This window comes from Staurois parvus, unplaced genomic scaffold, assembly GCF_062004578.1.
Source record: "Staurois parvus isolate SC_StPar_1 unplaced genomic scaffold, SC_StPar_1.0 ptg000694l, whole genome shotgun sequence".
Lineage (NCBI taxonomy): Eukaryota > Metazoa > Chordata > Amphibia > Anura > Ranidae > Staurois > Staurois parvus.
The window spans coordinates 2,233,130-2,247,605 of NW_028318490.1; the positions used below are offsets into that span (position 1 = coordinate 2,233,130).

At 42.8% G+C, this 14,476-nt stretch overlaps 1 protein-coding gene across 3 annotated transcripts in view; it reads right to left on the reverse strand.

Annotated features, from left to right (window-relative positions):
* Nucleotides 1-14,476, reverse strand: part of LOC149446178 (zinc finger translocation-associated protein-like) — a 65,577-nt gene that overhangs the window by 20,213 nt on the left and 30,888 nt on the right. For 2 of the 3 annotated variants that reach the window (XM_089652798.1, XM_089652797.1), the window contains exons 2-4: nt 4,366-4,815; nt 2,495-3,826; nt 1,836-2,384 (exon numbers count right to left, since the gene is read on the reverse strand). In XM_089652798.1, the coding sequence (XP_089508924.1) occupies nt 1,836-2,384; nt 2,495-3,826; nt 4,366-4,815 (2,331 nt within the window). The remainder of the gene's footprint in view (nt 1-1,835; nt 2,385-2,494; nt 3,827-4,365; nt 4,816-14,476) is intronic. The other variant, XM_089652799.1, reaches the window with a different exon arrangement.

Here is a 14,476-nt window from a genome sequence, read left to right on the forward strand (position 1 = left end):
GCCCGGGTGATTGACATCTCTAGCCGCCAATAGCAGCACAGTACTTCTGCTATAGGGCGGAGGGCAAGTGGTTAAGAGCTACTTAAAGGATAAAAATAATTGTATTTACGCTGGGGCTAACTACCCCTTCAACCTCTAAGTATATTCCACACTACCGATCACAGATCACTTGTGGGCCTTCTTCAACAGCCACATCTTATGCCGGTTCAGGAGGCTCTTCTGTCCTCACTCAGCCAACAGGGCATGGTGTATGTCACGTCTTGTCTGGCTGTTTTTCCACAGGCCTTAATAGAAAGCAGCCTACGTGGCAGCATATTGGGAGAAAACCTTTCCTTTCAAAAAAAAAGTGATCCGTGTTTCTAAACAAATTAAGATCTTTTTATAAAACATAGAAACACAAAGTATAAGCCTTGAGCCACCCTTTCCTGTCGAGCAGCCAATCGGTGCTCATTACACTGCAAGGTCTCTCTCCTCCCTGCTAGTCCCTGGGTGCGTGGCTGGAGGAGGAGATGAATAGCACAATGTTAAAAATATTATTACACGTTTAAGTTGCCATAAAGCCTCTTGTTTTTAAAAGCCCCTGACATTCCTAAAATCACCTTCGATTTAAATACAGTTTGGTTAAACTTTTTTTTTTTTATCTGGACAAGTAGATTGTCATGAGGGACAAATAGATTGGGGCCCCGATTTAGTCCATGGACAAATAGTTTTTTCAAAAATGTACACACCCCTAGTGCCTTCAATCTACATAGAAGAATACCTTAAAGAGCAGTTCTAATGTGAAGGTCTTTGCAGTTGTAGGTGCTCGTAAAGATACAAGACTGCAGATAGAGGGCTGACCCTTCAAAAGCAGAGTAGAACATACTGCATCAGTAAGAGCTCTCATTTAAATATGGGTCAACAGCAGAAGACTGATTCCTCATATATGGTCTCATGAGGGAGAGAATGAGGTGACCTGGAGTTAGAAATTGTTGCTGTGACCGTTGGCCTTGCTGCTTCTAAGGCTCTACGGCTGTCAGCAGATTAGCAACAGCCACTGTAAGGAAAGGAGTGTGAGCACGCTTTGAACCTCTGTGATCAGAACCAACTAGATACTGGATGAATGTGGCCACAAAGTCTGGTGTAACTGTATTTGAGCCCCCAGTCGATAGGGAAAGGGACACAGCTTTAACCGATGGAGCTAAGGAGGACTCTAATGACAGGTTAAACCCTGTATTTACAGGGTAAAAAGATTCCACGCAACAGTAAGATTGAAAGGTACACAGCAAACGTCCCCACACTTGTTAGGGGAGTGTGAGCTGGGGTTAATTGTTGCAGTGACTATCAAGAATCTCATGAATCAGGATCTAAAGATCAGATTTTCAACAAACCTGTCGGACACTTTTACATGTTTAAATAGTCTGTCTATGAACAGAAAACAGGGCATGCCTGCTATTACATTTATAGGCCATAAAATATTCATCTGTGCATATTTTTGAATGACTAAATCCAAGCAGCTGCTACCTCTGTATTCAATAAAGGTGGCTCAGTGGCAAAGATAAGAGATCTTAATGGACAATGGGTAAGGTTTAGTCCTGAGGTTGGCGAAGGCAATCTTTTTGAGAAGCAAACTATTAACTCGCCTTCTGGTGTCTGCTATTATGCAGGACATTCACTTTTAAAAGTTCACTATGGCTGACAGTATAATGAAACCCGCCACCCAAAAGTTTGGCACAAAGATCTTCCTTATTAGAGGAAAAAAAATACATCTACAAGTTTTAAAACATTTTTTCAACAAATTCATTCTTTCTATGTGCATCCACAAAAACAAAATATATTACCAATGTTCCTCTTACCTCCTAGAACAATTCCTTCCATGTTATGCTTTGCCATCAGTTTCTTTACTTCAGCTAGCTTATTTTCCCAGTCAAGAATGACAGCTGCCTTTTGCTCAGCAGAAAAGTTGGATGTATGAGGGTGCTTCTGTACAATATGTCTTTTTATGCTACTATCTTTCAGTACGGTTAGTGAGGAGCAACAGTACATGCAGACCACACTTCCTCGCAATCCATTGTAGTCCATCAAGTAATCTGAGCGCCAACGCATCTGATAAGCATTGCACTGGAAACTGTTAATGGTATTACCACTATTATCTTGCCATAAACTAACCTCCCAAATGGCAGGGTCAACCCCTGCAGGCCAAGGAGAAGACTCAGTGCTACCAGAGGATGATGGTTTTTGTGTTTGGAGTTCTTCTGGACCTGCAATAACTTTGGGAGCAATAACCCGATAGTTTTTTGAGGCGTCAGAAGTGGAGGTAGAAGGCTTTGGTTTTGGAGGTGTAATCACTGTATGCTCTGGTAGAACGGAGACCCGTGTGATAATAATAGGTGCTGGAGTTTCCACTGTAAAGGGAAAACAAACAGGAAAGCATATGAATGAACACACAGTAAATCAAATATAATACTAATGCTTATCAAATCGCTTTAGTTTGACTAAGATGGATGTCACTCACTTTTTAACAGGGGAACTCCAATTCCCAACACAGCTGGCGCTTGTTGCACCTGAATGATACGTTTCTCTGGAATTACTGAGAGTTTCTTCCCTTCTTCTATCAGCTTTGGACTATTATGTTTCTCCTGCTCATTTTTGATATTCCCAACTGTGGTCTCCAGAGCTGAAGCAAGAACTTGTCCTTTAAGCTTCACGATTGGTTCGGTCTCCTGGTTCTCTATTTTCACGTTTTCTGGCACACACAGGTTTTCACCTGACTGTGTTTGGACCGCTTTTGCTTTCACTAGTTCCATATGGTTAGACACCTTTACTCTTTCTTCTTCCAACTGTGCCTCTATAGGTTTACATTGTTCTTCCTCAAGTGTTTGCAGTTTTTTAGTTTTTAATTCCTCATTGCCCAGCAATGGTGTTTCTTCCTTCTGCTGTGCCTCTTTAAGCTTCTCTTCTTCTAGCAGCTGTGTCTCTTTAGTCTTCCTCTCCCCCTCCTCCAAGAGATTTGTTTCTCTGGCTTTAAGTTTCTCCTCTTCCAACAGTTGTGGCTCATTACTGTTCTGTTTCTCTTTCTCCAGAAGCTGTGCCTCTATAACCTTTTCTTGCTCCTCCAACTTCTTCACCACTTTAGATTTGAAGTCCTTATCTTGAAGCTTTGCCTCCCCAATATTCCTTTCTTCTACCTGTGAGGGTTTTTCTTTTCCAGTCTTTTCTTCCTCCAGTGGGTTCACATTTCTGTCCTCTAACTGTTGAACTTTGCTAAGCTTGGGACCATCTTTTTCCAAAGTCTCAACATTTTTTTGCTCTCCCTTTTCCTTGGTTTCTCCATTAATATTTTCTTTACCCACATTTTTTTGCAGTCCTGGATCTGTAATGGTTTTCTCTACCAAATAATCCTCTTCATCAAAATCATTTTTTGTCAGATCAACCTCTGCATCTTCTTCCTCATCTTCATCCATTTCATCCTCAACATCTACAATCTCTTCTGGACCTTCCTTACGATTTATCCATGAATCTATAATAAGACCTTTCTGTGGGGAGTTGAAATAAATGGATGTGGGATGATTGTCTAAAATATGATTTTTAATATCATGAATACTGAGACTTGGTAAAGCTGTTGCACACATCATACAGTACAGCTTGTCCCCTTGACAATCATAATCCATCAAAAACTCTAATCGTAACCACTGTTTAAAAGACTCATTCATATACTGTTCTATTTGGCTTCTGTCCGGAGGTGGAGGCAGCTCAATCTCAGATCCTAACAGAGGACGCCATGATCCTTTTGCTACCAGAGGAAGACGACGCTTCTTTTTTGGACCAGGTTTAACTTCAATACCATCTGTAGAAAGAGAAAGGAAAGAGTTAAGATATACACCAATGAGGATGTATATAATTATATATAGAGACGCCGATGGAAACAGTCTAAAAATGAACAAAATATGAGACAGTTAATGGTTGAAAGGAATTCTTTACATGACAAAATACACAAATGCTTACACATAATGACAACACAAAAGGCCTAGTAAACACAAGAGCTTTAAGCTCTTTTCATACTGAACTCAAAATCTCACTTGAATGTACTGACATGGCCCTACTGTTCTGCCGAGTGTGTGCGTGCAAGCGCTCTCTGTGCAGGTGAACGGACTGTTGCTTTGATTGCCTGTTGAACCTCATAGTCGCTTTTAAATTGCAGGAGTAATGGAAGCAAAGTAAACACCTTGCTTACCATCTGTGTGCATCTGGGCCAAGGGCCCTCACACCATTTAATAAAGGTTCCCTGGATTTGGCTTCCAGGTATACTAGGCTTGTACTTTTGAATATTGTCAATGAAAAAGTATTGACCACTGCCAGACTTGATATTTGTAGACCAAAATTTACCTGCCCCCTGCTCTTCGCCTCCTGTAAGGGTCTGAGCATCAACACATAGATGGGCATCCCAGCCACCAATGATGACCTCCTTTTCACAGGGAGTCCAAGTGAGGGAATAGGGGTGTTTCTGCTGAATGTGACGTTTGATGGTGCTGAGTTTCAAGGTGGCCAGGGAACTGCCACAAACCATACAGATCATGCTATGAGAACGTGCATTGAAGTCCATCAAATACTCAAGCCTCCAGTGACTGTGATAGTAACGCCGGTGGTCTTTTCCAGGAATGCGACTGTTCCCTGGCCGGGAAGACCGCTCCACGCTGTTCTCTTGCCCTCCTTCATGGTTTCTCCCCTCTCCACTACTATCTGGGGAACTCCAGTCAAAAGAGCCGGAACCTGGGAAAAGCCCACCGGTATATGAATCTGATGGATCTGGATACAAGACATCTATTGAGCTTGAATCTATAATAAAGTGAAAGAATAAGGGGTTAAAATAACAGGGCAAACAAAAGCTAAAGCTATGTCTCAGCAATGCTTAAAATAAATGAATGAATTTTGGTAAAAAGGAACAACACCCCAAATTCAAAATTTAGTTTTGAATGGAGTTTGGCAAGTTTCCTGCCCGCTAACACCATGTTATACAACAATGTTACTGGTGGTTGTTGGAATACAAATTCCAATACCTGACAATTGTTCCTTACAATTTAGGCTTTTTCTGGCCCGTTAACGCATCACTAGCCAGAATCCGATGAACAATGACACTGCTCCTTTATTCAGAGGGGCCACAAAAAATAAAAAATCAGTTGGTGTACTAAATATAAAATAAATGAAAAGTTTGTACATTTAAAAGACAACTAAAAAAAAGCAACTTGCAGATGTTGATGGTCATTCTGTAAAATATAGGGAAAAAAAAAAAAAGTTTTACTCAGCTAGGACTATACAACTTTTGGCATCTCTGTCAGATGTCTGAAGCTATGAAAATTATGGCTTTACAAGTTTTTTAAAGGTTTTGCAGTGTTTTTGATAAGCTTGCATGCATTTCATACTGTATATGATGAGTGAATGTGATGCTGACTGCAGCTGATATTATCAAAATTTGTAATCTTTCCTAAACATAGATACATTTGGAATTTACAAGTACTTCAAAATTCCTATCTTGGAGTACAGCATACAGACGTTAATTCTTAGACCTTGTGTTATATGCCACTACCTTCAGATGTTTAGACACTGGGAAAGGCTTTGCTGGGAAACACCCCCAGTGTACCCATATAACCCTGCCCACAACGTGAGGCTTCAGTTTTTTACCAATCAGTAGAAATGACAGGGGAGGGACCTCTGTCCTGTATTGCAAGAAATGAAATTTACAGGTACATCAAAAAATTCTTAATTTTCTTATTCCTACAGTACAGGACACAGGTGTTGATTCTTATACCATGGGACATCCCCAAAAATAAATCAAGAGGTGGGTAATAAAAACAGCCAAAATGTCAGCAACAGGCCCACAGAAAGAAGAAGGGTCAATGGACCAAAACACACAGGCAACAACATAAGCACCTTAACATGAACCAAACAGGCAGTGGCCCTGCAACCCCTGAAAAGAACTGATGCCAGGTGCTGTAAAGAACCCAAGAACCCCAACCTCCAAGGGGCATGGATGCAGGTAAGAAAGACTCATTTCCGGAGGGCAGGAGCCTGCAAAAAAAAGCAATTTAACCTAGAGGAATTGCCCTGAGAGACACAGAAAAGGGGTCAGTCTGAAAGGCGATAAATGGCAGGTAGCCATACATGACAGTCCTGACCCTATCCATAAGACATATAGTAAGAGTTTGACTTGTCCTCAAATCAAGACAGAGGGAAGGAGAATGACATTCCCACAGAAGGGGACAAAAAAATCCCGAAGAAAAAGAAGGACTAGCTTCCAGGACTAGCTTCTTTGTTACTATGCAACTTGAGGAAAGGAGGGAGGCCCCAGGTAGAGCACAGGGGGAGCCAAAGCAGAACTGCTGCTGTAATGGGTAATGGAAAGGTAAAGATTCCGTTCTTAAAAAAGGCCTTGTATGGGAGTAATCACTCTAAAACAAGAGGGGAGGGGGCTGTGCGTGTGCAAGAGCACCTGAAGGAGGCCTCTAGGTTAGCACATAGTCAAAACAGCAACAAAGAACAACTTTTTGCAAAGTTGAGCACACAAGAAATGCAGTGGCAGTATTATGAAGAGAATATACGAAGTCTTACCAAAACCTGTCAGACAGCAAGTGCTAAGTGTCCAATGGAAGAAGTTGCTGGATGAGGAACGCAAACAATTTGTAGAACAGGGTTCCCTATCACACAAGGGGAAAACTACCTACCACAATAGATTAGAGTATGTGGAGGGGGAATCTGCATGGAAATGGAGGGCACCCAACCTAGAGGTTGGAATGTGTCTAACTAATGAACTAATTAAGGGATTACAGATGCTGGGAGATCTCTAAAAGAGTCTATACAGCAGCTGAATATGATTGGTGAGATGCAGAGACAAAAGCTGAGGTATCTATAGACCACATATTGAAGGAGACAAGCACATAAAAGGAAGAACTGAGGATAGGGACAATATATCATTTTCTAGCATTAATTCGGCATTGAAGCTGACCGCTGTCAAGGTCAATTCTTAGTCCTCATGCACAGGACGTTTTTACAGCTGCTGTTTTTGACTTTTTTTTTTTTCTACAGCCAGTGAACTCCCCAGCATGTTATCCTATGTGTCCATCCATACACACATAGGCTGTAATAAGCGGTTTTTGGCAGAGGCGTTGTTTGGCTGGAAAAATAAACAGAACTAGTGGGTTTCTAGAGGAGCTTTTAGCTGTAAAAATGTTCTAACGCTAAAAAACACGGTAAAACGCATCAAAACATGGCAAACCAGTGTTTGACTTTTTTTGAGTAAAAAAAATTGGAGGGTAAAAAATGCTAAAAAAATGCAAATGTGGCTAAATGCTAAAGCAAAGATGCTAACAAACAAAAAAAACAAAACCTCACATTTTTAACGTGACCTTGCACAGCTAACGCTACCAGCGTTATTAAAAAGCCCAGTGTGCATGGAGCCTAAGAATTCAAGATCAGAAGACTGCTCAGCTAGTAAAGCAGGTGGCTCAGTGATCTTTGACATTTGTATGATAGAGGGCAGACATATCAAGACTCAGAGCGGAGTCTGAGAATTGAAGGCCAGTGTAGAAAAGGGGATCCATGCAATGGACCTAGCCTTCATGTGTAGAGAGGAGGATACTGCCAGTGACCTGGAGTGGCTTATATATAAAAGCAATCCTTGCGGCTAATTAGCTGCTGGATTGCTTTCACAAGTAGTGCAAAGGGGACTCCCCTCTCTCCCCCAACCCATCTCACTGGGATATCTGAGTGACCAGCTGACACTACTGCCTGTTGACCATAGAAGTAATCAGAGACCAGAATGGCTCTGATCATCATTATGGTATAGGAAACCAGAAGCAACTAACATTCATCACTTCTGGTTTCCCCGGATGTAATCAGCACCATGTTTATATTAGGAAGGCATCTGATCACATAGATATTGGTTTGATCAGATGCTTTTAAGGACAGAGGAGAAATCTGGGGTCTAACAGACCCCTGATCTCTTCATAAAGATCACCTGTCACTGTCTTCTGCTATCACAAGGGATATTTATATTCCCTGTGATAACAGTAAGAGTGACTAAAAAAAAAAATTAAAGCAAGTGTAAAATAAATAAATAGGTGAACGCACACATTGGTTCCATATGCGCGCACACAGTGATCGTCCCACACAAGAGGCATCACCGCGAACGTCAACTCGAGGGCAGTAATTCTAGCACTGGACCTCTTGTGTAAATCTAAAGTAAAAACTGTAAAGGCTTTTAAAGTGTCACCTATGGATAATAACATTTACACTCTTTGTTGCCCTTGCACAGGCATGCACAATTTTAACATGTTTGGTATCTATTTACTCGGTGTAACATCTTTTAAATTTCACCAAACAATTGGGTATTATATTTTCTTTTTGTGCATTAAAATTCAAAAACGTGTATTTTTTCACATTACGCTTACTATTACATTTAGAAGAGCTCCCATATGCAAGATTTAGTGGTATGCCTATAGAAGACCAGGCAGAGGTCACTCAGCTGATGTTGACCAAACTTTTTTTTTCCCCTTCTCTTTTTTAAGGAGTAGGGCCATCTTATAGTGAAGACAGTTTCTGAACAGATCTGGTGGGCTCAGCTGTGAGGTGTGAGAGGTCTGCCATGATGGGAAGGACCCTCAGTATTGATGCCTCCCTGAAGGATGAACACATCTTATCTGCATGGTAGGAGCCCCCTTCCCTCAGCAGCAACCTTAATGTATTCTTCAAGGATACTTCCAAAAGGCATGTGCACAAGGAATCAAAAAGGTATTCTGCCGACTAGTCTGCACACATGCACAAAATGTAAGGCCATTCAGAACACTTGACAGATTACATTCTCCTTGGCGACCACACAGAAGAGCAGAGCTGATGTCAAGAGTTGTAATCTTGCAGCAAGGTTAAGATCATCTATGAAATAAGAAAAATGTTCACCCATAGATTTCTCCAGACCGGTTTTGCTTTGGACTGGGCAACTAACAAGGTGGCAAGAGCCAGTTGAAAGGTTGGTTCTGCCAAGGCAAAAGGGGGACTCCAAATGAGTTACCAAACACCTATCAAATGAATCCATAAAAGGAAGGCGAGAATACCATCAATGGAAACAGGAAATGTAAATATTTAGTGTGTATCACTGAATCCACAGTAGGAACAGTCTTCTATTGAAAGTAGAACTAGAGACATAACTTTTTTTTTTTTCATTTTGGATAGAGGGAGGGTAAAACCGTCAGTTTATTTTTTGCTACTTCTGTACCATTGTGGAGATTTACCTTCACTTTCTGTTTCATAGCCAAAAACAGGAAGTTAGAAAATCTCTGCAAATTAAGTGAATTCCGTGGTGACTCCCAGGTCACCAGAACTAGTGAAAATTTCCCCTCTTACTTTCCAGGGGACAACGCAATATTTAGAATTTCTCTTACTTTCAGTTTGATGATAATGGTAAACAGGACAAATAGAGAGGGTTAATCTCCCTAAATGGGACACAAACAGCAATAAAAAGCTAACAGGTGTTCTAATTAGTGGTGCAACAAAATTAAAATTCTGGTGCCGAAACCGAAAATTCAGGATGCACTTGGCGAAAAACCAAAACCGAGATGGACAGTTTTTAAAAATTAATATAATTTTTCAAATGCAATTTTTTTGGGGAAAAAAAAAATACTTTAATGATTAAAAAAAACCCCACAATTTATACCCCAGTTTTTTTGTAAAATATGACAGATGATGTTACGCTGAGTAAATAGATACTCAACATGTCATGCTTTAAAATTGCGCACGCTTGTGGAATGGTGTCAAACTATTGTACTTAAAAATCTCCATGGGTGATGCTTTAAAAATTTTGTAAAGGTTACCAGTGTAAAGTTACAGAGGACATCTAGTGCTAAAATGATTTGACAAATCTGACGTTTGTGGTGATACCTCACACGTGTGGTTTGAACACCGTTTGCATATGTGAGCGTGGCCTACGTATGTGTTCACCACTACGGGGGCACTCTAAAATTTTTTGCTAATTTATTTACTTTTTTTTTGTTTTACACTGTCCCTTTAAAAAATGTTAATCACTTTTATTCCTATCACAAGGAATGCATGCATCCCTTGTGATAGAAATAATTAGTGACAGGTCCTCTTAATGGAGAGATATGGGGTCAATAAGACACCACATCTCTGCTCTACAAGGTAAAGCATTACATAAAAAAAAAAAAAAAGCATTGATCTAATGCTTAAAAAAAAAAAAAAAAAAGTCTTATTTACAAGGCGTGGAACCGGAAGTGATGTCGCTCTGGTCTTCCAAGAGCATAGAGATAAGTGGAGGCCATCTTTCCTTCACTTATCTCTATGCCCAGTGCTGGGATCATTTGGTGGTTTCTCAGGTAAGGCTGATAACTACCGAGCAGCGGCGAGGGACAGTGACGGGGTTATTTCGGCAACTGCATCGGTGCTTATTTTCATATCGGCCAACGACCGATAGGGGTGTTTTCGGCCACCGAAATTTCAGTGCATCCCTAGTTCTAATCCATCTCCACTCTAAAACTAAAAAAAAGTTTTGCCTTTAGTTATAGTTTAACTGCACTTCCATGGGGTACAACAAAGGGGTACATCAAAAGTATCACAAAATAGCCACTCTGAGTTGGGCCACTCATTATATAGGGCTCATTCAGCTTGATCCAAGTAAGGGAAAGGCTTTCCAGGAATGGTCTCCTTTTTCATTCTCAAAAGAGTACGTGGGGGATGGACAGCACTAGATGGAGCTAAGCAGAGACTAGAACCCACTGCTTCAACCAAGAGTCTACAGTAGCCAGAATGTGTCAAGCTAGTTCAATAAATTTTGGCTGTGAAAAATAATCCAACTCACCTGCTAAAAACTAAATGTCCCCCTTACTTTCTGAAATGTGAAGTCCAGTAGGCAGTTCAGGATGTAGCAACTGAAGATAATCGGGGGCAGAGACGCACAACAGTGTTTACTGCTGTTAGCATCCAGCAATTCCAGAAGTGGTGATAGCCTCTGGAGTGGACAGGCCACATGCTGTGCATCTGTGAGGGAGCTCAAATTAGGGGAATGGAGCAGTCTCACTGTAAGATCTTTCTCTGGAATACAGGAACTGTTACCAGTCTGAAAGGTTTTGAAATTTTTCAGGGCCTGCTGGGGAATTCCTGCTATTTGTATCATGTGCTCTTGTTCCTCAGTGTCATTGTGAAGTGAGGAACCTCCCTTGCAGGGTACTTCTAGAATGGTTGTAGACTAAGGGGTTTCAATATGTCCAGTATGAAGGAATTGCAATAGCACCGATGCGAACCATGTTCCTGTGGCTGTGTCTCTGGCATATCAGGCAACATCTGAGACAGCAATCGGCTTACACTGTTGCTAGAAATGGTTGTCGGAAGTACACAGTCAGGAGTCTTATGAGCACTATACCATTAGCCAGAGAGGAACTTCAGGCAGTGAGGTGGAAGAAAAGACCGCTAATTTGTAATTGTGTAAACATTTTAACCACTTGCCCTCCAGAAGATTTACCCCAGGCCATTTTTAGCAATATGGAGCTGCATTACTTTGACAATTGCGTGGTCATGCAATGTCGTATATAAAATACATTTATTTTCTTTAGGTGGCATTTGATCACAGTTTTTATTTTTTGCACTATAAAACAAAAAAAAGACAGTCAGTTAAAAAAAAACAACAATATTTTGGACTTTCTGCTATAAAACATATCCAATAAAAAATTTAAAAAATAACATTTATAAACTTAGGCCAAAATGTATTCGGTTATATGTCTTTGCTAAAAAAAAAAAATTCCAAATAGGTGTACGTTATTTGGTTTACATGAACGATATAGTGTCTACAAATGGAGGTATACATACTGGAATTTTTTTAATTTACTTTTTTATACTAGTAATGGTGGCAATCAGCGACTTATAGCTGGATGGGCATTCTGACACTGGGTGGGAACTTGACTAACTGCCACTGACATCCCCAGTGACACGAATACAATGACCAGAGCTAATGAAAAGCACTGACAGTACTAATGACAATGGGCAGGAAGGGGTAAACATCTGGGGCGATCAAAGGGTTAATCGTGAACTGATTTGTGATTACGGTGAAGTGTTTTACTAGAGGGTGTGCTGCTTTTTATCTCTCTGCTTTGCAGAGAGTTAGAAAGCAGCACATCTTCGCTGACAGGGGAGAGATCTGTGTTTTATTTATATATATATACACTTTGTTACAATGTAAAGTAGTGAGTGTACAGCTTGTATAACAGTGTAAATTTGCTGTCCCCTCAAAATAACTCAACACAGCCATTAATGTCTAAACCGCTGGCAAGAAAAGTGAGTACACCCCTAAGTGAAAATGTCCAAATTGCGCCCAATTAGCCATTTTCCCTCCCCAGCGTCATGTGACGTATTAATGTTACAAGGTCTCAGGTGTGAATGGGGAGCAGGCGTGTTCAGTTTGGTGTTATTGCTCTCACTTTCTCATACTGGTCACTGGAAGTTCAACATGGCACCTCATGGCAATGAGGATCTGAAAAAAGAATTGTTGCTCTACATCAGCGGTTCTCAACCTGGGGGTCGAACGACACTTTCCTAGGGGTCGCCTAAGACCATCGGAAAACACATATTTCCGATGGCCTTAGGAACCGAGACACCGCTCCTTGATCTGTCTCCAGGCGTGGGCGGGATGACATGCCGTCCCTGTCATCTGGACACACCCCCGGGATCAATCCTTCGTCGGTGATTGGCTGCCGGAACTGTAGCTCAGGAGAGGCACACAGGCGACCAATCACCGGCGAGGAGGTGGAGCTTGGAAAGGAGGAGCCGAGCGGCACCGCGAAGGTCGAGCGAGTGAAGAGGAGGAGAGCGGCCGGAGAAGGAAGACATCTGACCGGTAAGTGTCTGTACCATGGGAGAGGGAGGGAGCGAGCGAGCCCAGGCTGGAGCAGGGGTCAGCAAGGTAAGTATCATTGGTGTCAGTGGGAGGAATAGTGCCCAATCATTGGTGTCACTAATACCAATGATGGGGCACTATTCCTCCCACTGACACCAACGATGGGGCACTATTCCTCCCCCCACTGACACCAACGATGGGGCACTATTCCTCCCCCCACTGATACCAATGATGGGGCACTATTCCTCCTCCCACTGACACCAACGATGGGGCACTATTCCTCCCCCCACTGACACCAACGATGGGGCACTATTCCTCCCCCCACTGACACCAACGATGGGGCACTATTCCTCCCCCCACTGACACCAACGATGGGGCACTATTCCTCCCCCCACTGACACCAACGATGGGGCACTATTCCTCCCCCCACTGACACCAACGATGGGGCACTATTCCCCCCCCCCACTGACACTAACGATGGGGCACTATTCCTCCCACTGACACCAACGATGGGGCACTATTCCTCCCACTGACACCAACGATGGGGCACTATTCCTCCCCCCACTGACACCAACAATGGGGCACTATTCCTCCCCCCACTGACACCAACGATGGGGCACTATTCCTCCCCCCACTGACACCAACGATGGGGCACTATTCCTCCCCCCACTGACACCAACGATGGGGCACTATTCCTCCCCCCACTGACACCAACGATGGGGCACTATTCCTCCCCCCACTGACACCAACGATGGGGCACTATTCCTCCCCCCACTGACACCAACGATGGGGCACTATTCCTCCCCCCACTGACACCAACAATGGGGCACTATTCCTCCCCCCACTGACACCAACGATGGGGCACTATTCCTCCCCCCACTGACACCAACGATGGGGCACTATTCCTCCCCCCACTGACACCAACGATGGGGCACTATTCCTCCCCCCACTGACACCAATGATGGGGGCACTATTCCTCCCACTGACACCAATGATGGGGGCACTATTCCTCCCACTGACACCAATGATGGGGGCACTATTCCTCCCACTGATACCAATGATGGGGGCACTATTCCTCCCACTGATACCAATGATGGGGCACTATTCCTCCCACTGATACCAATGATGGGGCACTAATTCCTCCCACTGATACCAATGATGGGGCACTATTCCTCCCACTGACACCAATGTTGGGGCACGATTCCTCCCACTGATACCAATGATGGGGCACTATTCCTCCCACTGATACCAATGATGGGGCACTATTCCTCCCACTGATACCAATGATGGGGCACTATTCCTCCCACTGACACCAATGTTAAGGCACTATTGCTCCCCCTGATACCAATGATGGGGCACTATTCCTCCCACTGACACCAATGATGGGGCACTATTCCTCCCACTGACACCAATGATGGGGGCACTATTCCTCCCACTGACACCAATGATGGGGCACTATTCCTACCACTGATACCAATGATGGGGCACTATTCCTACCACTGACACCAATGATGGGGCACTATTCCTCCCATTGACACCAATGATGGGACACTATTCCTCCCACTGACACCAATGACGTGGCACTACTCCTCCCACTGCAAAATTGCA